Raw genomic sequence first — 25,318 nt, forward strand, 5'->3', positions numbered from 1 at the left:
ATTGCATTTGGCACTTATGATTTTCTTCATTTTGTGACATTTACAATTGTATGATATTTCCAGTGGCTAAAATAAGTCAGTTTATTTTGTATTTAATACTCTCCGGGAAACTACTGTAAATGACTGCAGTGGAAAAAAAACAGGCTAGTTCTGTGCTATAATTTTTTATAACAATAGATGTTTCATACATCAATGCGTCCAATTGCAGAGGTGCAGTTATCCTGTAATTTGGATCCCAACAGGAAAACTGCAAAGTGCTCATCCACTGCATTTGCTGAGTTTGGTTAGACTTCTCCCCAGGATTAACTTTAAACACTGTTTTTATGGTGAAATAATCATATGGTGAGATTTAACTGAAAAAGATGCAAAATTCTGAAAAGAAAATGACTTATTTGAGGAAATAGTGGATAGAGTAATAATTTTCTGTCTCTAGATGTATTTTTTAACCATGTAACCAAATAGTCCTGATCTTGTGCTTATTTAATATGAACTTTAAGTACATCAGAACACCTTTTCCAACTGTTTTCAAAACTCCTCATAGTTGTTTTATTTGATTTGTAATGTCTGCTACATAAAAACCTGCTTTCAAAACCCATGACAGAACTTTGTCATGTTATGCCAGGCTTGGCATAGTGATGGTCTGCTAACTTGTGTCAACTAACTCCAGATGTTTCAGCTTGTTATATCACCTGTCACTTACGTCTTGTGTTGAAAGCAGGCAACATTGTTAGAGATTTTCTTTGATATGGATCTGCCCGCTGCAGATGTGACTGACATGATATGATTCATAATACTTGTATATTTCAGGCTTCGCTACCACATTTCCCTTCATTACCAGTGCCTGCAGGTCAAATGTTCCTCATTTGTGATGGATGCGTAAGATGGTGCAAAATGCATTTTGAGTCTGGCAATGGGGAAATCCACTCATTAGATACTGGTTGGAATTCTTAAGTTGACTTGGATGAGGAAAAAGTTTATATTTATGTATACCGATAGATGCTGAAGTAATTTGATATTTTTACCATTTACCGAGTTAGATTTAGTATCCTATTTGATGACGAAGTAAATAGCGCCAACAATCAGAATTTTCTATTTTTACTAATTATTGCCCTTTTCTTCCCCGTCCTAAAATTATTTTTTAGCTGCTTTCACAGGATTTTAAACCGAACAAAGGTCATCAGCCTGAAATGTTAATCCACAAAGGGTGCCTAAATTATGTGTTTTCAGCATTCTGGTTTGACTTTCTTAGATTTCATTTTTTATATGTTTACTTTTTATGCAGTGGATAAACAATACACAATTTTCTTTTAGATCAGCGAAGTACCAACCTTGCTTACAGCAGGAAACAACTGATTCCACAACAACGGCTGAAACATTAAATGGCATCCCTCAAGATGATATGCCACTCAATCAATTGGTGCCACTCAATAAAGTATCCGATTCTACAACGAATCCAGAAGTAGAAGAATCCCATGTAAATAATTTGGATAATAAAGAAAATACTTGCCCCAGCTGGTCTGGGAGTGAAATCCATATTGAAAAGAGTGAAGGACAAACGGAAATGGTCAAACAATTGAATTTCTCCACTGATGTAGAAAGTGTAGGAAAAGATTATGAAATGCTCGAACATAACACAGAATCTGATCATCACTCTTCCTCTTTAAAACTAATTGAGGAAAATGTGCCAAATGAAAACCTTGCAAATATGTCTGAGGATCCTCAAACTGATAAGATAGCAACTGAAGGCACGGTAAAGCTCTCCAGTGATGCAGAAGAAGGACAGCAGCAGTTGGAAACAGCTTCAATGAACAAGCAAAGAAAATCCAAATTGGATAAATTACGTGGACTGGGAGTGGATCTAACATTGAAACCTCGCCTTTGTGCTGATGAAGGTGCTTTTGTGAACTTGGAGGAGCCCAAAGTAAACAAAGGTTATCTTATTCATGTGTTGCATTTAGTAAATAGTCCTGAAATTTTAAGCTAGCATTTTTTTTAATCTTGAGTGGGGTTTGTGAGAAATCAGCTTTTAGTCTTGGCTATTATGTTGTCACATTTGGAGAAGCTGCCAGATTTAACACACTGTCATATCTTGTTGGAGTTTCTAAAGAATGGTAGGGTACAAATTAGTGCTTCTGACTTTCCCACAGTGAACATCTGATGAGTCAAACAAGGAAAGGGAAGCACTTGTTTACATCTCTAGAAGAAAGGTAGTTCAGGGAGCTGTAGCTTTAATCATCATCTAGCTTCAGTGCTGGAGAGTAAATTTGTTCAAATATAACTGCCAGGAATGTGCATAGGAATATTTAATGTTTAAGGAAGTTTAAATCAGTGAAATTTTTAGCAAGTATTTTACTTCCTAGAATAGTTAAGTCCAGTTATACAGCTGAATTAAAACCAATACTATGATTACAGTAATATATGCAGAAGGATGGGTGAAATAGTGGATGTTAAAGAATAATGCTGCAATCGTAGGAAGTTGCTTGGGCCATTGTGCTTGTGCCAGCCTTTGAAAAGATTCATTCCAATTGAATCAACTCCTTGCCTTATCCCAGATTGATACAGATACATACCCACCAATTAGTTAACCAATTTCCTCTACTGAATGCTGCCTGTATTTTTAAGAATGCACTTCATATTGAAATACACACCCATCTCTTTCTTCTTGCCAGTAACCTTAAATCTCTGGCTTGACAGTTCCTCTTGAGAAATGTTTAATTTTATTAAAATTTTTCGATTTTTCCCATGTACGTTGCAAGGTGAACTTGTGCTTTTAAATTAGTCAGGTAAATTTCGATTGAGCAAAAGCGAACTCCAAAAAGTTTCCTTTATATTCTTAGTAAAAACTTCGACCAGCATTTTGTATAACTGAAGTTGTCTTTGTTTTCAGAGCTTCAAGCATTGAAGGAGCGTTTCCTTAAACATGGCATCAAGTCTGCTAAACAAAACCAAGAACGGCATGTTGAGCTTAACATTGTTCGGAAAGCAATCACTGCTGAGGGGAAGGAGGAGCTCAAAGCAGATTCCGTAACAGTGACTTTGGGCAAGAAGGATGTGGAAGAATTTGGACCAATGAAACCAGGTAAGTAAAATGCAGATAACAGTTGGTTAATTTGAGTATTAGTTTTTAGCCTGGGTTTAATGTTAATCCTGAGCCACGATCAGTACTCCCGCTCAGATTTTACTCCAGATGTTCAATACAGCATTAAAATTAATTGCTTTCAGTAGCTGTGTTGGCAATAATTCATGGGGTTCACTTTTGATTAATTTTGACATTCAAATGCAATCTGTTCCCATTTACAATATTGATTGATATTATAATTTTATTCTAAAATTATTTTGATCCCATTTTAAAGCTAGAATTTAAATGCATCTTCATCCACTTCCCATTCTCTAAATTGCTAAACCTAAAATTGAAAAGTTACCCTCAAACCCAGTTGTTATGAAATGATTTGGGAACTGGAAAGTGATTTATCTATTTGAGATACAGCGCAACCATTTGAGCCATGCCACCCAACAATCCCCTGATTTAATCTGAGCCTAATCACAGGACAATTTACAGTGACCAATTGACCAATTAACCTACCAACTGGTATGCCTTTGAACTGTGGGGGGGGAAACTGGAGCACCCAGAGGAAACCCATGAGGTCAGGAGGACAATATACAAACTTTCTACAGGCAGCAGTGGGATTTGAATCTTTGTCGCTTGTACTGTAAAACACTGTGCTAACCACTACATTAACATGAATAGCAAAATGTGTCTGCAATCTCAGGAAGCCAATATTCCTTATTTCAAGGTTATTGTATTGTCCCTGAAATAGCTTGCAACAGCAATAATTTAGCTTTGGTGATTTTTTTTCTCTCTAGCTAGATCTATACATCTGAATGCAAGCAAAAGATACTTAAATGCCTTGCAGATCTTCTAGATATAGTTTCTGTGATTCAAGGTCATAGAACTAATAGCTTTGACAGGTACTCTTATCTGTAAACAAACTTTACTGGAAATGAGAGTAGGGTGTATTTCACTGTTTGAGCATTATAATAATAACCTATCCCTTGCCATCAAATGTTTGTGTATTTTACAGGGGAGAAACTGCAGGCTTTGAAAGCCAAACTCCAGGAAGCCATGAAATTACGGCGGTTAGAAGAGCGCCAGAAACGACAGCTCTCCAAACTTAATGACGAGGAAGATTTTGAGGATGAAGATGAAGAGGATGGGGAAGAAGAACTGACAGAGTCTGAAGAAGAAGAAGAGTCTGAGGTACACTCAGTATGTACATTTTCAACTTAATGGACAAAAGAAAATGAAAATATAGCAAGGAATCTTGCGATGCAGAGTATATCCCAATCTATATTAATATTGAATGAAATAAATCTTAATTGCCTTTTCCACATTAAAAATACCATCATTCAAGTCTACTCCAACTTTGACCATTATCCTGATGTCTATCGTGTTGAGGCATGGATGAGAGAGGAAGGATAATGACAGAGAGCTTCACGTTCTTCCTGTAACTTTCTTTATCCTTTGTCCTGCTGGTTCATGTAGAATTTTAAATCTTGAGTTAGATTAGGTTAATACTCCCAGCATCGAAATAGCTCTACAAGGAGAAAGAGAATTATTCTATTGTAAAAATGACAGTGGTGTGGGTGTGCTTTGGGAGGAGGGTAAATTAGGTCATGAATTAGATAATAAATGAGGAGATGCTGAAAGAGCAGAAGAACGGCAAGAGTTTGATGTGTAGTTTGACAAAACACTGAAGATAGCAAGAGGTTGATAGGTTGGGAGGTCAGTGTGGAATTGTAAAGAGCTATTTGGTGAAGGGTTATAATACAGTATGATGTATATTTCTTGTCAACACGCTGCAAAAAGTGTGTGGTAACATACTTTGTTTTATGACAACATTACCAGGGGTGTAAGTTCAGATATGAGGCCAGTTTGGAAATATTTTCTGTGGAATAGAGGAAGTGGGAAAGGGATTTAAATGAGATGTATAAAGTTGAGGTGCCTACACAAGGTGAACAAGAAGGGCCCAGTTCCCAGAGCAGAGATCAAAAACCAGTGAACACTGATTTAAGGAAATTTGTGGAAAGATGATTAAATATTTTTTGTTCATCCGGTATATAATAGTGTGGAATTGGCTTTCTCAATTGTTGGTGAAGGCTGAAATGCTGGGCATGTGTTAAATAATCTGATTGAATATGTGAAGAACTGTAACCACAGAGTTTTTTTATAAGGTAGAATGTGCAAATAGCATTTTTTTTTACTTGTGTCAGTAGCAGCAAGATGGACCAAATCAGCCTTTTCTTATTATGAATTACTTGGAAGTATTTGACATATGAATGTTCAAGGTGATTTCTATGTATTTGTCAAGTAATAATTCTTGTATTAACAGTGGATTATGTATTTTTTTTAGACTGTAGAATTACTTCTTGGTGATGAAGAGGAGCCAGCAGGAGAAGTAGATAATGATTCTCAATCTACTGATACAACACAGAGTAGGTGGAACCCATTTAAACAGCACGTTGCCAATTGAATCAATCTTAAACTTCTCAACATGATCAACCTGTGGTGCATGCTTTTATATTTAAGAAGGTTGTACATGAAGATTTGCATATTGACTGGCCACTGGCCTGTTAGAGAGAAGTGGCTGAATTATAAGTTTAAAGACAAACAATCCTATCAAAAAAGTGAGACGATGTGCATTCTTTTTAAAGGATTGTATTTGTCAAAGCTTCAGAGTATTTTGGTATGGCAGGTTGTTTAAATGCAATGGCTCGCAGTGAAAGGCATGCACTTTATATTTAAAAAAAGTAATTGAATTCAGAAAACTTGAATGGGTCTTTAGGTCTTTGTCTGTCCTGACGAAGGGTCTCGGCCTGAAACGTCGACAGTGCTTCTCCCTATAGATGCTCAAAACGTACAAAAAAGCTGGATGAACTCAGCAGATCGGGCAGCATCCGTTGAAAGAAGCAGTCAACGTTTCGGGTCAAGACCCAGATGCTGCCTGGCCTGCTGCATTCCACCAGCATTTTGTGTGTGTTGCTTGAATTTCCAGCATCTGCAGATTTCCTCGTGTGTGGGTCTTTAGGTAGCAGATTGATTATTGACTGCGTTTATGTCTAACAAATCCATATAACACTGATCTTCTCTTGATGCTTTATTGCAGATCCAGAAGCAGCGACCCAAAATGAATCTACACCAAAACCTGTCACGTCAGATTTTTTACAATCCATAAATTCTGGTACCAGTTCTTCTTCTAAAACTAGGTAATTTGTCGATAATTTGTAATTTGCTTTGTTATGTGGAGCGTCAAAATTATATTCATTCTCATCTGATGAGGAGCCCTAGATTTGAGTGGAAATTGATTTGATTTAAGTGGGAAGTCAATTGCTACTATTTCTTTTTTTTTCTTGTCTTTCTGTATTGTCTAAATCTTTTAATCTTGTACCTAGACATTTAGAACTTAGAACTTCTTGATTTAGTTTGCTTTCCATTTAACGCTTTTGCATACTTGTGAAAATGTACTCGTTCAGGCTGTGATATGTGTATATTTAAGTCAGTTATTTAAATTTATAGCTTAGGCTTGTGGGAGAAACAGTCATGGTAAATTGTGTGCATATCCTTGATTATAGAAGATGAGCAGGTTCCAGTCTTCACAAACGCTTTCAAATTTTCATTGTGAATTTATGGTACTCAAATGGCTTTCTATGTTTGTGCTATGTGTTGACATGATAGTGCCACATCTAGAATGGGATTTTCAATTGAGTTCATTATTGAATAATATCTTCCTGCTGGTTTTGGAGAGAATTAGCATTTGAATTATCTACAGTTACACCAACTGCAAATTGTGTGGATTTTTTTTTTAGTGAACAGACTTCTGGCAACAAATTGAGGCTGCATCTGCAACAGACACCACCCAAAGGAGATAGCAAACTTGGTAAATAATTCTGCTTTTTTTTGCACATCTCACTATTGCTAAAAAAGCAACACGGTGCATTTAATTAGAAGTGTTCTTTCAATATCTGGAAGCAGAAATAGTTCTATTCTCATGTCCCTTATCCTTGCATCCTCCACTTAATCATTCAAAAAGAAATGTAGTAAATTTTAGTTAATTGGGGCACATCAGAACTGGTACATTTTGGCCCAGTTGTGCAGCTACCCAATGAGCTGAAGCTTCATGGAAATTGTTAAAATGTCTAAAAAAAAAGGCAAACTACCATTTAACTGAGGAACAATATGTATTTAAATGAAATATAGAATAAATTAGAATGCTACCAATAACTCTACAGTACTATAAAACAGTATTAGTTCCTAATAGTTATTGATGGAGGAATTCATCTGAAATGTTCTTTTGAATGACTGTGAATAAACTTAAAATCAGCGAGACACCAGGTGCAGATACTGCTTTAGACAATTGCAGACACCTAATGAAGATAATGGACTACCTTCATATAATGTGTTAGATGATTGCATCCTCCAAATCTTCATTTTCATTGTAACATTAAGATGATTGGCGATACCTTCAAATTCTTCATAATTCCTAACTTGTTGAAGCAGTGAATTCATTTCATTTTCACTCCCAGCTGTTTCTGGCATTTCCAAACCTGAATGCTTGGAACCATGGTGAGCAAAACTGTTCCACATTGTCTTATTGCTTATTTCTCGCCAATTATCAGTGAAAAAGATCATTGCTTTTTGAACACAAACACATGAAAGTGCACGCAACTGATGCTAGTTAGAAACTGTTCGACAAGTCTCCTACCCCAATTAAGTGGAATAATATCTCAAATAAGCGAAGGGAATCCCAACAATTTTCTCAAGGTAGTTTTTGTTCTCCAAGAGTTGCCCCAAATAAACTTCTGCCCCAATTAACCAATGGCCCAAATAACCAGAATCCACAGAATATGAAGTATAGAGCAAGAAAGATGGGCTCTTGGCTTTGTCTGGCCTGGTAGAATTCAATTTGATAAACTTGATTTCTTTATATCAGAATGAGCAGTGTCTTGTTACTATTCTAAGATTGCAGCTATGATTGGTACCTAGGTTGTCGATGCTGAGAGAACCGAATGTAGCAACATCTAATCCTGCCTTCATTCTCTCATACAATTTACTGAGTTGTAATTTGGACATTTTTCTTCATGATTAAGTCACCTTTCTTATACAAGCACCGAGTCAGTCCTAATATCTTTATTGCCAAGCTGGTTTATCTGACATGGTAATTTTGTAAACCTGCATTTTCATCAAAAAATTAATAACCGCATATTTCCTAAATGTGCTGTGGTGAAAACTTTTGTGCATTTCCTCATGAAACTTGAAGCTAGCTCAAGAACAGACTGCTAAATAAGGCAGATTTCTAGTGGCACATCATTGTGTTAGCTAGGTATTAATAATTGTCATTTGAAAATATATACATCAATGTTTCAGATGAAGATGATTCCATCTCCCAGGCATCCACAACAAAGGACAATAGCCACAACAGTAGCTTTGAGCTAATTGGATCAATGATTCCGTCATATCAACCAATTAACAAACAGCCTGGCAGATTTGGAATTGCTATGCACGGAGGATTCCGATCACCATCACCTAACCTCTTTAATCCAAATAGTCAGTTCAAAACAAGCTTCATTAGTTCAGCATCAAAGGTAAGTTTGAGATGTAAATTCAGATTTATCAACTTTTGTTTTTATAGTTATTGATCTCCTGGATTGTAGGGCTATAGTATAAATCTTGAGTTCTCCAATGCTAGCTATTATAAAGATGAACAAGTACATTTTTCATAAGGCTACAAGTTGGTCTAATTGCCCCAAAACAGAAAAGAATGAGGTTGTTTTTACTGTTAGGATAGACCAACTAAAACACTGGCATTCAAAGTTGTGCCTTTAAAACTAAAATAGCAACTATTCTGTACGTCTAGTTGTACATCAAACAAAACCTTGCTGAGCAGACAAAAAAATTGAAATTAATGTTTGTCGTCATGTGGTAAAAGGCTATGTTCTTTTAGGTGGGGTAATGAGTACTGTACATGCTATTTATAGGGAAAATAAAATTATCAATGCATTTTTATGCCATCAGAGTTCTGGGAAGCTGTCTGAGCCTTCTATGCCAGTAGAAGATTCACAAGACTTGTACAATGCATCTCCAGATCCCAAAAATTCAGCTGGTGAATCTCAGTTCAGGTTCTCTCTTGAAGATGAAACACAAAGTCAGTTACTTGATTCAGATGGGTAGGTGGTATGTTCATTCAAAAGGTCAGAGTTGGGAGAATACAAGTTTTTAAGTTAATAATTTACTCTTGCTTGGAGTGTGGAATGCATTTTACCTATTGTATATTGAGATACAAGTCACTGAAACGACAATTTTAAGTTCTTGAATTTAGTTGACCCAAACCATATTGAAATGCTTTTCTGCTATTTTGGAATCTATAAAGAATCTGTTGTGAAGTGAAGTCATGAATATGTACTCTGATTTTTGCCTTGTATGAAGAATTGTATTTTTAAACTTCATGGTAGTTATTATGATATTGCAGAACCTCTAAAATTGTATTTGGTTTAACTAGGTTTCTGAATGTGGGTCATCACAGCAATCAGAGGCAGCCATTAAAGCGACAACTGATCTTGGACAGTATGGATGAAAATGCAATGGATGCCAATATGGGAGAGTTGTTGGGTCTTTGTTCAGGAAAATTTAAATCTCAAAATCTTGATACGCTAAAAGAAAACAAAGAAAAAGAAAATATTGATGAGCTGCTTGGACTTTGCTCTGGCAAATTTATTTCTCCAGGTACGCTCTTGTGACTTTAACTTAAATTTTAAATGCACAGAGAAGAATTTGGTGTGTATTATACTGATAGTCTTCTGCTTATTTTTGCACTGGGTAATTGGGTGGGTGTGAATTTGAAATGAGAAAAATCTAGTGCAGTCATTCCGTGAGGAGGGGAAGGATGGGATTTGAGGAAGGATCTTTTCATCAAATGCTGTTTGTAATTTTGGACTAGAGGCAGCATAAGAAGTGCTTAATGATTAAGTGAGGTGCTGTAACAGATGGGACCATAGGCCAAATGCTGGATGTAAATAGGTACTTGATGGTTGGATAGAAACAGTGGAATGAAGGCCCTGCTTTCATGCCATAGGACTCTCAATTTATGAAAGGATGTATTTTTGGAAGGTATATTGCTGTGTGAAGCAATGCAAAATTCAACCAGGCTAGTGAAGTATTTTATGAACATCTTGATAAGGTGATAAATATGTGCAGATATTGATAGCTTATTCATAAAACAAAAAAATTAGCTTAGTAAATTGTCTTACAGCAGAAATTGTAAATTAAGAAATCACTCTTATCATTTGGATTTATTTTTAACAGTGTTTCTTTCACTCTACAGCAGATTCATTGTCTTCCATCACTTCCACTGTAAAGCAACAAAAAGACACAACCACAGTATCTGATGATCCTATGAATGAAGTGCTGGCTCTTTGTTCAGGTTCTTTTCCAACAGACAGGTAATATTTTCATTTCTGCAAAATGGTATTTATCAGAACTGTCTGCGAAAGGAGCTCTTTATAGTTTTGCATTTGTTTCAATATGCCTTTTGAAATGTTTCTAGAATGAAAACTACTTTTTATTATTAGTTTGATTTCTCTCCATCTAGGGAAGGTGATGAAAATGAAGATGATCAATTTCAGCTGCTAACTGATGATGAAGCTTTTGAGAATGAGGTGAGGGAATGTATGAATTCTGGTCAATATTTAATCTGATAGGTTCTACTTGTTAAAAAGTAGTTAAATGTGCCATGTAGTTAAGCGTTGCTGAAGAAAAGCTGATGTCAAATTTCTCTAATTAGGATGATGAAAGTGAAGATGAAGAAAACAAAGAAGGTGAAGAAGATGAAGAGGAGCAATTGGCTCAACAAATAAAGAGAAAAAGCAAATTGTGAGTGTATCCCTCATTATAATTTTTTTCTCTTTCCTACTAAATCACAGCTGCACCTTTGTAAATGTTCTGTGTTTTTCCAAAATATATCTTTTCATTTAAAATACTGCAGTGTCTGTTTTCTAAGTTTTGGACAAACAATGGCTGTCAACAATGATCTGCCGCATTCTTCCCAACCATTGTTCCGTATACTCAAATTATTTTATTTATTCTGAAGAAGTTGGAATCTTATTTGGTTGTATTACATGGTGATTGTATAAAATATAGATTATTCACTGTTTCAGTTACCACAACCCAAATATGACTAAGTTGAAATTATTTGAATAGAAAACTGGGAGACTTCGTAGAAGATGAGGCTGAACTTTCTGGCAGCGACGTGGCAAGTGATGAGGAATATGATGCAGAATCTGACGACTATGAAGAAGAGGAAATCGAGGAAGAACTGCCATCAGATGAGGAACTGCAAGAGCAAGTGAACAAAATTCACATGTGAGTCTTTGGACAAACAAAATTAATTTTATCTGGAACCTTGGTTTTGGTTGAAGTAATTGAAATATTTAATCCAATCTAATTTTAGAACTTTGGTGCTGCCTTATCAAATACTATATCTGCAATGCTTTTAAATTGCATAAGTGGTTAATTATGTTCAATTTTTTTAAAAACTGCTTTTAAGAGTGGAAGATCTTGTTATTTAATCTAATAACTCAAATGCCAATTACAGTTGACCAAAGAACAATAAGTAGAATCATTAGAATCAAGTGGAAGTAGATTTGCCTTAAATTTGAATTCACATTAAGTGACACTATCAGCATGTACTCTTGTACACAAATACTTCTGCAGATTGTAGAAGGTGGGTAGATGGAGTGGTAAAGAAGGCATTTGGCGAACATGCCTTCATGGGCATAAAATGCAAAAGTTGGGACAAAATGAGCAACTTTATAAAGCACAGTTTCAACAGCACCTGAGGTTAACTGTGTGGTTTGCGTTGACTCGCAAAAGGAAGGATACAGTGGAGCTGGTGAAGATGCAGAGGAAGTTTACTGGATAATGCTTGGATAGAGAACTTTTGTTTAAGGCAGGGGTCCCCAGCCTGGTGTCTACAGAACCCTCGGTTAACAGTAGGGGTCCATAGCATTTATTTTTAAAAAAAAAAGGAAACCCCTGGTTTAAGGAGAAATTAGATCAGGATTTTTTCCTTTCTGAAGTGAAGGGGCTAAAGGGTGACATGATAGGCATGTGTATAAGATCATAAGGGCCATAAATAGAGATAATCCATCTATTTCCCAATTTGTGGATATCAAAAATAAGACCATAAGAAAAAGTAGTATTAGGCCATTTGGCCCATCAAACCTGCTGTCATTTCATTATTGCTGTTCCATTTTCCCTTTCAACCCCATTCTCATGTCTTCTCCCTGTAACCTTTCGCGCCCTGACTAATCAAGAACCCATCAACCTCCAATGACTTGACCTTCACTGCTGCCTGTGGCAACAAATTCAATAAATTCACCACCCTCTGGCTGAAGAAATTCCTCCTCATGCCTGTTGTTAATGAATGCCCTGCTATTCTGAGGCTGTGCCCTCTGGTCCCAGACTCCCCCCCCCCCACTATAGGAAACATACACCCTATGTAGGCCTCTCAAAATTCCCCTTCCCCCATTCTTCGAAATTCCCGCAAGGACAGGCCCAGAGCCTTCAAATGCTCCTCATACAGATAACCCTTTCATTACCAAAATCATTCTCATGAACCTCCTCTGAACCCTCTCCAATGTCAGCACATCCTTTCTTGGATATCCTCATGTCCTTATATACTATCCCAGGAGCCTTCGCATCCAACACATCATTCTCTGCAACTTTCACCATCTCTAAAGGGATCCTGCCACCAAACACATCTTTATCTCTCCTTTCTCTTCTCTCCCTACCCGTCCCCTATCTGTAGAGATCACTCCCTCCATGATTCCCTTGTTTATATGTCCCTCCCCTCAAATCTCTTTCCCGGCACTTATCAGTGCAATCAGCCAAAGTACTGCACTTGCCCATTCACCACCTCCCCTACCTCCATTCAAGGCTCCAAACAGTCCTTCCAGGTGAGGCAGCACCTCACCTGCGAATCTGCTGGAGTTCCCGATGCAGCTTCCGCCGCAAATTGTGGGACTGCTTCGTTAAGCACCTTCGCTCCATCCGCCAAATATTTTAATTCCGATACATATTCCTGTTCTGATATATTGGTCCACGGCCTCCTCTTGTACCATGATGAGGCCATCCTCAGTGTATTTAATCTGGGTAGCCTCTGACCTGATGGCATGAATATTGATTTCTTCTGGTTTTTAAATAAAACTCTCCCCTTCCCGTCTTCTGTTATTCCCCACTCTGGCTTCTTGCCTCTTCTCGCCTGCCTATCACTTTCCTGTGGTGCGCTTCCTCCTTCCCATTCTCCTACAGTCCATTCTGCTTTCCCATCAGATTCCTTCCTCTATCACTTTCTATCTGTCCTCCTTCCCATCTCCCCACCTTTTTTATTCTGGCGTCTTTCCCCTCCCTTTCCAGCCCCGAAGACGGGCTTGGCCTGAAGTGTTGATGGTTTGTTCATTCCATGGATGCTGCTTAACTTGCCGAGTTCCTCCAGCATTTTGTGTGTTGCTTTGGATTTCCAGCACCTGCAGAATCTCTTGTTTAAAATATACCATGTTTTTATTTATTCTCAACATTTTGCTGCTGGAATACAGTTGGATGGGTATATAGATTTGATTGATTACTTATCTTTTACATTCAAAATACCACTCGTTTCCTTCCTCCACCACAATCCCTCCCCTAACCCTTTGCAGGAAGGTGTTGATGGATGATGATAAACGACAGCTGCGTCTTTATCAGGAACAATACTTGGCCGATGGGGACCTGCACAATGATGGACCAGGACGTGAACGAAAATTCCGCTGGAAAAATTTTAGTGAGTTTCAAAGCAATTTTTTTCAAGTACAATCCACATTTTGGTATCTTTTTCCCTTTTTAAGTAAGCTGCTGGTATTTCACGTATTTATTCTCGGTTTACCTCAAGTTCATAAGTTATTCCACATGGTTATAAAAGTAATTTAAAATTTTATGTCAATAACTTGAGTTTGGTAACGGAGTAATGTTTGCGTGTTTTGGTAGCACTGGGTCTATTAATCGTGTGGAATTTCTTTTTTATATACAAGTCAAACTTAGTTGACTTTAAAAGTAGATTGTGTGCTATAGTTTGAATTAATTTTAATTTCTGCTTACAATAGTAGACACAGAGTTCAAGAGTCCGGAAATTACGTTGCATTTATTATAAACCTCTGGTTAGGCCATTTCTGGAATTTGCATTCATTTGTGGTCACCACATTAAAGGAAGGATGTGGATGCTTTTGGAGAGGGTGCAGAAGAGGTTTACTAAGAAATTTAGGATTAGAGGATATAAGTACAGATTGGGCAAACTAGGGTTGTTTTCTCTGGAGTGGCGGGGCTGAAAGGAGACCTCAGCGAGATGTGTAAAATTCTGAGATGCACAGATAAAGTAGACAAGTATCTTTTTCCGAGGATCAAAATGTCTATTAGAAAGCACGCATTTAAGGTGAGATGGGGCAAGTTCAAAAGTGATTATACGGGGTAAGTACTTTTACACAAAGTGGCGAGTGGAGGAGGCAGAGAACATTAAACTTGGGTTCTTTGATAAGGGCATGAATATGGAAGGGATATGAACCATTAGCAGGCCGAAGGGATGAGTTTAATTAAGCAGCATTAGCTTAATTATGTACAATATCGTGGGTTGAAAGGGTCGTTCTTGTGGTTTCTATGGTTAAGGTTTATGTTTTCTATTTTTGTAGGAAGGAATTAAGGTAGTGCATGTTTGTCAGAGACATTATTATCATTATTATTACTACTACTACTGTTGTTGACCAACAAGCATTTCAGCATTTGAGACATTAGGGAGTTAGACCATGTCATGGTATGGTCTTAAGTTTGCAATGTCCCAGTTGATAATGTCTCTGTGGAAAGGCAGATAGTGAAGAGAGCTAAATTTGAGGAGTTCTTCACTTGTTCAAGTCAGTGCTTGTATTTTCAATCTCTCATAAATTTAACGTGCCGCCCAGGTGTAATTTGCTAAAATTCCCACAGTGCCCTGCTTTACTTATCCTTGAACATTAATCTCCAAAAATTATTCACTTTTGTAGATTAATGTTTACTCTTTGTTCTGCAAAAATGTAAGTACTCTTCTAAAATAAAATAAACCTCACTGCTACTCTGTGGAAGTGAAAAGATCATTAAGTTTGTTTAAGAAAGCCATTATGATTGGCCTCTCATTTCCACTATTGTAAGTGTCCTGTTAATTCATTTTGATTTTGATGTTATCTCCACCAAAACATTTTGTAAGCTGGGTAAGCAACCAAATTAAGTTAGGGGTGCACGAAGCTCATCTTAATGTTTGCTTGGGTTGTAAAGTGCTGTTGAGTGAATTTTAAAATATACAGGAAAATGTGATTTGCCTAAACAAACCGCAAATTTTAACAAAATGACATAACCTGAATTAAAGAATCTTCAGAAAACTCAGTGATTTACTGGAAAACATTTTGTATTTTCATTAAATGGAAAATATATTGGAAGGATCACGAACAATAAACAGATAATGAGTACATAAAATCTGCGTGTAACAGGCATGTCAGAAATGAATCTCTTGGGCAATTCTATATCATCCTTCCATATTCTCTTTACTACATACAGATACATTGTGCATCTGTTCAGCATGTCAGTCTGGTGTAGCTCTGTGTTACTGGCTGGCTGCAACCCATTTCGACCTAAATTTTGATTATATCTAAATTCCACTTTGTTTATAAATGTATTGTTTCAGATGATTCTTCACATGTTGACCAGTTTCATGGAGATTCTGAGGATGAAACAAATGAAGAGGAAGCAGATGAGGCAGAAGCAAAATGGCGGAAAGATCGGTTTGAACGAGAGCAGTGGCTTCGTGAGAAGGTGGTTTTTCTACTTTAGTGCTTTTATTAGATCTGCAAGAGATATTTATTATTTTGCATCCTTGTGACAACCATAATTGGTCGAGTTAACTGTTGCATAATATAAATTTTTGGATCACACTAGGTTGATTGGTCAGTCTGCTACATAGCTTTCATGTGGATTTGTTGGAGAGGTAGAAGGAAAGAACATGCAGATTTTTTCTAATCTCAGTCTGCTACATAGCTTTCATGTGGATTTGTTGGAGAGGTAGAAGGAAAGAACATGCAGATTTTTTCTAATCTCAGTCTGCTACATAGCTTTCATGTGGATTTGTTGGAGAGGTAGAAGGAAAGAACATGCAGATTTTTTCTAATCTAAGTGTATCAGATACAAAAGAATCACAAGAGAGTTAATGATTTATTTCTGCTGGTTCAAGGGTCCCTTTAAAAGGCCAAAATTCCAAAAACTACCTTACCAATGAAATCTCACAGAAGTCTCCATTTAAATGCTCTAGTCTTTGTTTAATAAACAATTTATTATTATATTAGACATGTGGATGTTTTGGAGTGTCTGTTAAATGTACTTCTTAGGTGTGTTATACTCCTAACACAGGCTTTTGTTTTATACAACGCATCAAGATAACCCATTCCTTCCATATTTTTTTCCTTACTGTTAACAATATTGGGAGCCTTTGGGCTTGTGTTCCTTAGTAGGTATTTCTGGCTAGAGAAAATGCAAAAACCCAGTGATCTAATCCAAGAGTAGTTTGTGGTAATCAATCGGTGCAACCAAGGCAAAATGACTGTCTCCCTTCCACTAGCTAGTCACTTTCCAGACAATGTGTGTAAATGAGAAGTACAGAGTTGGAAAAAAATGTTGCATCATACTGTGAGAAATTTTAATTTAAATATTATTGGGCATTATTTTGCTGTCTAATAAGATAAAGGTAGTAGAAAATATATCATTCACAGCACATGAAGAAAAACACTTCTGAAATTTTAGGTGTTTGTTGGCTCAAACTACATTTTGTATACTGAAAGCAAAAAATGTTTTTAACTTTTTCAATGGATTTGCAAGTCAAATCTTCTGGATTTCATCAGGCAGAAGTATAATTTCTGCTCTCCCTTCAGTCCCAGGAAGCAGATAGTGAGGAAGAGGTTGGTGAAGAAAGCCAATTCATGAAGCTGGCAAAGAAAATTACCATCAAAGCTTTACATAAAAGTACGTATATCAGTTCAACTTGATGTTCATATCTTATGCAAAATCAACTTAAAATTACAAAGTAAAATGTAAATACCAAATCACAAGTGAACCATTTCAGTTATGTTCTTACATATATTTCAAGTTTCATCAAAAAAAATTGACAGGCAGAATAGACAAAGGAGTCAGTGGATGTTGTACTTGGATTTTCAGAAGGCCTTTGACAAGGTGCTACACAATGGCAGCTAATCTAGATAAGAGTCTATGATATTACTGGAAAGGTACTAGCATGAATAGAAGACTGGTTGACTGGCAGAAGGCAGAGTGGGAATAAAGGGGTTGGCTGTCAGTGGTTAGTGGTGTTCTCTTACTTTTGGGTCCATTACTTTTCATGTTATTAGTTAATTTTCATGTTATCAACTGGATATTGGAATTGAGGACTTTGTAGCCAAGTTTGCAGGTAATACAAAGATAGGTGGAGAGGCAGGTAGTGTCGAGGAAGCAGGGGGTCTGCAAAAAGACCCCCTGGAGAATGGACAAAAAAGTGGCAGATGGAATATAGTGTAGGGAAGCGTAAGGTCATGTATATAAATAGAAGGAATAAAGGTGCAGATTATTTTCTAACTGGAGTGAAAATTCAGAAATCAGAAGTGCAAAGGAACTTGGGAGTTCTGGTGCAGGATTCCCTAAAGGTTAACTTGCAGGTTGAATTGGTAATAAAGGAAGGCAAATGCAATGAAAAGAATTCATTTCAAGAGGATAGAATTATAAAGACAAGGGTGTAGTGCTGAAGCTTGAAGACATGTTCAGATCAGATTTGGAGAATTGTAAGCAGTTTTGTGCCCTGTATCTACGGAAGGATGTGCTTGCATTTGAGAGGGTCCAGAGGAAGTTTACAAGAATGATCCTCTGGATGAAACAGTTAAATGTTTGAAGGCTGTATTTGTTGGAGTTCAGAGGGATGAGGGAGGATTTCATTGAAACCTGGAGAATTTTGTAAGGCTTGGATAGAGTGGATGTGGGGAGAATGTTTCCAGTATTGTCTTGGACAGGAGGACAACACCTCAGAATGAAATGAACAGACCTGAAGAATTTCTTTACCTTAAGGGTGATGAATCTATGGAATTTATTGCCACAGATGGCTATGGAGGCCAAATCATTAGGTATATTTAAATCGAAGGTTGATGGATTCTTGATTGGTAAAGGTGTCAGAGGTTATAAAGAGAAAGCAGCAGAATGAGATTAAGAGGGAATAATAAAATCAGTGATGATTGTGTAGAAGAACAGACTGGGCTGAATAGCCAAATTCTGTTCCTGTGTCTTACATGTGTGCGTGAAAGTGCTGAAAAATTGCCTTTGTGAATAAGACTCAATTGTATTATAAAATGTAGAATTTATGTTCTGCAAAAATTGCCATGTGTATGAGACACAGTTTTTTTTTAAAAAAAAAGCTCAACCTAATATGTGCAATGCCTGGGTTTGCAGGTAGTTCCATGGAAGTGGCTCCAGCAAGAAAACAGCAGGAATCAATGGGATTCAAGCCTCAAAAGTCTATTTTTTGTGTATGTAATCAATCTTAACCAAATAGAATCCAAATCTCAATTTTTGTTCTGAGGGAAGATGAAGTTTTCTTTTTTTGAAAGTGTCTTGATGTATTTTGAAATGACTTTGTCTCTTTACAGTAGTGCAAGTGTTTATATTTTTAAAAATTCTTGATTAGATAGAAACATAGAAAGCGTACAGCACAATACAGGCCCTTTGGCCCACAAAGTTGTGCCAAACATGTCCCTATCTTAGAAATTACTAGACTTACACATAGCCCTCTATTTTTCAAAGCTCCGTGTACCTATCCAAAAGTCTCTTAAAAGACCCTATCGTATCCACTTCCACCACCGTTGCCAGCAGCCCATTCCACGCACTCACCACTCTCTGCGTTTATATAAAACAAAACTTATCCCGACATCTCCTCTGTACCTACTCCCTGGCACCTTAAACCTGTGTCCTCTTGTAGCAACCATTTCAGCCCTGGGAAAAAGCCTCTGACTATCCACACAATGTACAAAGATTTTTTGAATATATTTGATCCTGCAGTCCTAAACTGCTAATGTCATAAATTAAATGGAATGTGTATTTGACTTCAATTGCTTTTATGTTTTGACAAGCCTTGGGCACCATTGTAGTGTAACAATTTCCTAATCAAAAATGAACTATTCCTTTGTTGGCTGTTTGATTGTCATTCTATCTGATCTGACACAGATATTAAGGAAACATTGAAACAGCAGATGGTACCAAGTTATGTTTTATTTTGTGTGTGTGTGTAATTACTGGTATGATAGATTGTGGAGTACTTGATTTTGGTTTTGTAAACCAGACTCCAAAAGGAAGCAAGTCCCCAAGATGTACAGTATCTGCCACATTTTAGTTGGAGTGATAAATGCATTGAGAATAAGGGCAAATATTTCCCAGTCTGGCGGTGGGACAAGGTGGGGTAGGTACTATTGAGTGTGGGGCAAAAGGTGGGAAAAATATAAGGAGTGAATTCAGAAGGTGATGTGGTTGGGTTGTCTAACTCTAGCAAAAAGCTATTCTGTTAAATGATGTATTTGTGTTTTTAGAAAAGTCTTAATGGTGTGTTCCATATATAGGTGATTTTATACATAGAAAATTATGATTACAATTAAATTCTGGTCCCAATGACACAGTAAATTTAAACCTGCATAATTTATTTCAAATTTCAACACTCAAAGTTTAGTCTGCTTTTGATCCATTTAAACTATAGGAAGAAGTGTTTGAAAACACATGCTTGCCATTTTGTAATAGATCATAAGGATTTCACTTTGGTCCATAACTTGAAAATGAGAAGTCTGTTAACAGTAAAGAAGTTAGAGTTAGTGTATTCTCTTTTTTTTAAATACACAACAGAAAAAGAATGGATCTCTTCTAAACCAACCTCAAGAGGTACTACAGAAGCTGGCAGCAATATCAGACGTGAATCTAAATGCTCCTCGTGCCAACTCCCGGAATTTTGTCTTCCATACACTATCTCCAGAAAAGAATGATATGAAAAGGATAGAATCAAAGCCACAGGTAAGACTAAAAATGACAGGTGTAGAGCACAGCTACCAACCAACTATATCAAACATTAATGAGAAATTCCAAGGGGACAATTCTGAATTTGGTCTTGAGGCAAAAAGCTGAGCAGTTTGAAGGAGCATCAGAGAGTTCACTTTGGTGATAAAGATCAAAATTCAGTTAGGCTCTGCATAATTGCAAGGACCAAATCAGAGAAAATTGGGGCAAGGCTGATTTTACTAGATGGAATGATTGAGTATAAATGTCTGCAAATAACTTCTTGGAAGTATATCTACGCCAAAACAATGGTAGGTATTTTACCAGGAGTTTCAATTGATCTGGATACACAGAGGATGAGATAAGCCAGTGTGATTACAGGAAGTGTAAGACATTAAGAAAGCAAAGAGAGATGATGAAAAATACTGGCAGGAAAATGCAAAATTGTTTTGTAAGGACAAAAGCAGCAAAGTTATAATTAAAACAAAAGAATGGGTCAGTTCAGGAGCGCAAAGGTCCTTTTGGTAGAGGCTTATGAGTTTGGTGAAGTTCTTGATATTTTCTGACTACTTTTTGACTATTTACTATTTTCTGACAAAAGGACATAATGCTGATGTGTTAAGGCAAAGGAATGTAAAATATTGGATAAGGTGAACAATAAAAGAGAGATTAAATGCACCATCATTAATGGATAAATGCAGAATTAGCAACAATTGGTCATTCAATAAAGCCATAGCTGATCTTTAACCTCAGCAGCACTGCCTAGTTGGTCCATATCTCCCAATTTCCTTTGTATTTGAGCTGGAGGTTGTTAAGAATTTTAGATGTTTGAGCCTCTACAACTATCTGTGATAGAAAATTACAAAAGTTCACCACTTCAGCCAGATAAATGAATGGAATTATTGGCTAGGTAATGGAACTTGCCTTTACAATACTCAGTAAATACCTACTAACCACTACTAATTCTCAGCCAAGTTACATGGAGGTAATAATGGGACTAAAAGAGGTTAGTATGAAGTAGATTTGGTAGCATCAGTAGGTGTAAGAGTGCTTGGTTTTGCTCTGGAACAGTATATAGATGAAGAATAGGAGTAGACTGTTGGGAACCAAGTGTGTCTGCATAATTTACTCACAGTAGATCACCCCCAAGATAAAGAACACCAAATGGAATAGTTTACAAACTGTTAGGGTACACCACAATCTACCGGTAGTTCCCTGGTTAGAAACATACGTAAAGAAAAATATTGGCCCTTAAAGTGGGAGTGGCAGTGTTGAATTCTGAAGTGAAATGCTGTTTCAAACTTGGTAAGACTATGCTTGCCACACTGCTTTAGTTTTGGGTATGAACCTAAGGAGAGTGGCTTTAGAGTGTGCGCAGCCCAGATTTGCTGAATTATGCTTGATCTTGAAAGTCAAATTATAAGCAGAGCATCTGTAAACATTAGGAAGTTGAGTATTCTAGTTGGGGTACATGGTCCTAAAAATAATTTGCTTGGATATATGGATATAAACTTCAAGTAGAGAATTCCAGTATTTATTGGGAATTTTGGAATTTGGCTCAATTCTGTTGGCTGTATTTGTGGATAAATAGTGTTGAAATGTGGGCTACCCATAGTCTAACCAGTGAAATGGCTGAGGGACTAGAAGCTTTCATTGTCTGATGTTCCATTAATTGGCTCATTGGTTTTTGCTTGTGTCTTTTGTAATGGTGTATATATTTATAATTTTTTAAAAATTTATTTTTGTTGGCAATAATCCATTTTGTTTTGCAGACAAAAAGAAAAGCAACTGCAGCTCCAATCACCTCATTAGCAAAACGACCACGCACTGAAAAGACACAATTAACTAGCACTCATACTAGAAGTATATTTCGATATTTAGAGAAATAATTATTGTAATTATAATATAGCTTTACTGTTATTCATTTTGTTATTGTAAATTAGATGTGTTGTGCTTGTACATGATTATAAATGCTCTTACTAGATTGTTTTATCTGAGAAATAAATACCATTTTTATAATTCTGTGGAGATCTAATTTTCACCAACTTGAACATTGATATTTCTGGTATAAAAAAAATACATAAGCACTGTTTTCCAAAGTGCTTTTTGTACACTATGTATTATAGTCTGAATATATTATACAAATATAAAGTTCTTTTTAAAAAAAATCAAGTTTCCAATGGAACAATGAAAAATTACCTTCATGTCTACAGGGAAAACTGCATAGTGTTGGTAATATTTTAAATACTTCATGAAGAATAAGAATAGATTTTAAACAATTATGCATTAATAGAACTTAGCTGACGCCAATCTGTTTGTATAGATGGACAAGCAAATCCCTAGCTATTATTTTAACAGTTCCTGGTGCCCTTGTGAATTTTTATCCTGCAAGCAACATTAACAGATAATATACTTGTGTTGAGTCTCTGGGGATTTTGAACCCAAATTAGTTGGTTCACTTCCTGCCGATGATGCATTTTGAGACATTCTGAACGTAGTATGAAAAGGATTGTGTTGTCTATGTTTTCCATTTGCATTGAGTCCTTTAAGTAACAAAATATAGAAGTGAAAGACATCAAAGAAACATTAGATGTTCGTCATTATTTTTGCTAAAAATGCACAGTATGTTTGAAGAATTGCATTGTAGCCTGTGCAGCACAAATTTGCTCTTGTCTGCTCTCAATGAACTTGAACCATCTCAAATTTCCCACTTTCATTTTCTGTTTCACTTTTTGGTGCAAGTCGAGCCTTCCCCTAAATGTCTTCATTTTAAATTAGCAAGTCTCGTTCCCTCCATTTTGAATATGTTCCTGTTGTATTTAAGTCACTGATAATCTGGTGGAGTTATCACCACATACTAAATTTCCAAAAAGGGAAACAATTTTTCATTTCTACTTAAATCCTTCAAAAACTTTTTACTTCTTTCTATGAATAGATGTCAGCATGCTTCATATTCCCCAGCTTGCTTCACCCAACATTTTGGAAGCCATGTACAGTTGAAGTCAGAAGTTTACATACACCTTAGCCAAATACAAACCCCATTTCCAGAAAAGTTGGGATATTTTCCAAAATGCAATAAAAACAAAAATCTGTGATATGTTAATTCACGTGAACCCTTATTTAACTGACAAAAGTACAAAGAAAAGATTTTCAATAGTTTTACTGACCAACTTAATTGTATTTTGTAAATATACATAAATTTAGAATTTGATGGCTGCAACACACTCAACAAAAGTTGGGACAGTTAAAATAAGATTGAAAAGTGCACAGAATATTTGAGTAACACCGGTTTGGAAGACTCCACATTGGTAGCAGGTGAGGTATCATGACTGGGTATAAAAGTAGCGTCCATCAAAGGCCCAATCTTTGCAAGCAAGGATGGGTCGTGGCTCACCCCTTTGTGCCAAAATTCGTGAGAGAATTGTTAGTCAGTTCAAAAGGAACATTTCCCAATGCAAGATTGCAGAGAATTTAGGTCGTTCAACATCTACAGTACATAATATTGTGAAAAGATTCAGACATCTCAGTGCGTAAAGGGCAAGGTTGGAAACCACTGTTGAATGCACGTGATCTTTGAGCCTCAGGCAGCACTGCTTAAGCAACTGTCATGCTACTGTGGCAATTATAGCCACCTGGGCTCGGGAGTACTTTGGAAGACCATTGTCACTTAACACAGTCCGTCCCTGCATCCAGAAATGCAGCTTGAAACTGTATTATGCAAGGAGGAAGCCATACATCAACTCTATGCAGAAACGCCAGCGAGTTCTCTGGGCCCGAGCTCATCTCAGATGGACCGAAAGACTGTGGAACCATGTGCTGTGGTCAGATGAGTCCACATTTCAGCTAGTTTTTGGAAAAAATGGGCATCGAGTTCTCCGTGCCAAAGATGAAAACAACCATCCTGATTGTTAGCTGCAAAAGCCAGCATCTGTGATGGTATGGGGGTGCATCAGTGCCCACGGCATGGATGAGTTGCATGTATGTGAAGGTACCATTGATTTTGAGGCGTATATTAGGATTTTAGAGAGACATATGTTGCCATCAAGGCGACGTCTCTTCCCGGGACATCCATGCTTATTTCAGCAGGACAATGCCAGACCACATTCTGCTCGGGCTACAACAGCATGGCTTTGTAGACACAGAGTGCGTGTGCTTGACTGACCTGCTGTCAGTCCAGATCTATCTCCTATTGAAAATGTAGGGCACATAATGAAGAGGAGAATCAGACAACAGAGACCACGGACTGTTGAGCAGCTGAAGTCTTATATCAGGCAAGAATAGACAAAACTTCCAATTGCAAATCTACTACAATTAGTATCCTCAATTCCAAAACGATTAAAAAGTGTTATTAAAAGGAAAGGTGACGTAACACAATGGTAAACATGCCTCTGTCCCAACTTGTTGAGTGTGTTGCAGCCATCAAATTCTAAATTTGTGTATATTTACAAAATACAATTAAGTTGATCAGTAAAACTATTGAAAATCTTTTCTTTGTACTTTTGTCAGTTAAATAAAGGTTCACGTAAATTAACATATCACAGACTTTTGTTTTTATTGCATTTTGGAAAATATCCCAACTTTTCTGGAAATGGGGTTTGTATATTTAAACTCAGTTTTTCACAGTTCCTGACATTTAATCCTAGAAAACATGCCTTAGGTCAGTTAGGAACATTATTTTAAGAATGTGAAATGTCAGAATAATAGTAGAGAGAATGATTTATCTCAGATTTATTTCTTTCATCACATTCCCTTTGTTAGTATTTGGTAGCATTGCCTTTAAATTGTTTAACTTAGGTCAAACGTTTTGGGTAGCCTTCCACAAGCTTCTCACAATAAGTTGCTGGAATTTTATTCCGTTCTTCCAGACAGAACTAGTGTAACTGAGTCAGGTTTGTAGGCTTCCTTGCTCGCACACGCTTTTTCAGTTCTGCCCACAAATTTAATATCAGATTGAGGTCAGGGCTTTGTGATGGCCACTCCAATACCTTGACTTTGTTGTCCTTAAGTAATTTTGCCACAACTTTAGAGGTATGCTTGGGGTCATTGTCCATTTGGAAGACCCATTTGCAACTGAACTTTAATTTCCTGGCTGATGTCTTGAGATGTTGCTTCAATATATCCACATAATTTTCCTTCCTCATGATGCCATCTGTT

At 36.8% G+C, this 25,318-nt stretch overlaps 1 protein-coding gene across 3 annotated transcripts in view; it reads left to right on the forward strand.

Moving 5' to 3' along the window:
• LOC140719797 (claspin) overlaps positions 1–22,759 on the forward strand; it is a 44,578-nt gene extending 21,819 nt beyond the window's left edge. The window contains exons 8-26 of one of the 3 annotated variants that reach the window (XM_073034675.1): positions 1,312–1,931; positions 2,888–3,079; positions 4,083–4,267; positions 5,412–5,493; positions 6,165–6,264; positions 6,865–6,935; positions 8,423–8,640; positions 9,071–9,222; positions 9,555–9,778; positions 10,380–10,494; positions 10,644–10,710; positions 10,836–10,924; positions 11,252–11,413; positions 13,747–13,868; positions 15,789–15,916; positions 17,026–17,116; positions 18,581–18,657; positions 20,018–20,182; positions 21,937–22,759. In XM_073034675.1, coding sequence (XP_072890776.1) covers positions 1,312–1,931; positions 2,888–3,079; positions 4,083–4,267; positions 5,412–5,493; positions 6,165–6,264; positions 6,865–6,935; positions 8,423–8,640; positions 9,071–9,222; positions 9,555–9,778; positions 10,380–10,494; positions 10,644–10,710; positions 10,836–10,924; positions 11,252–11,413; positions 13,747–13,868; positions 15,789–15,916; positions 17,026–17,116; positions 18,581–18,657; positions 20,018–20,182; positions 21,937–22,053 — 2,977 coding nt within the window. In that variant the 3' untranslated portion in view covers positions 22,054–22,759. Of the gene's footprint in view, positions 1–1,311; positions 1,932–2,887; positions 3,080–4,082; positions 4,268–5,411; positions 5,494–6,164; positions 6,265–6,864; positions 6,936–8,422; positions 8,641–9,070; positions 9,223–9,554; positions 9,779–10,376; positions 10,495–10,643; positions 10,711–10,835; positions 10,925–11,251; positions 11,414–13,746; positions 13,869–15,788; positions 15,917–17,025; positions 17,117–18,580; positions 18,658–20,017; positions 20,183–21,936 lie in introns of all 3 variants that reach the window. The other 2 variants (XM_073034674.1, XM_073034676.1) reach the window with 2 other exon arrangements.
• Positions 22,760–25,318: the final 2,559 nt, after the last annotated feature.

The sequence above is a fragment of the Hemitrygon akajei genome, chromosome 32 (assembly GCF_048418815.1).
Source record: "Hemitrygon akajei chromosome 32, sHemAka1.3, whole genome shotgun sequence".
NCBI lineage: Eukaryota > Metazoa > Chordata > Chondrichthyes > Myliobatiformes > Dasyatidae > Hemitrygon > Hemitrygon akajei.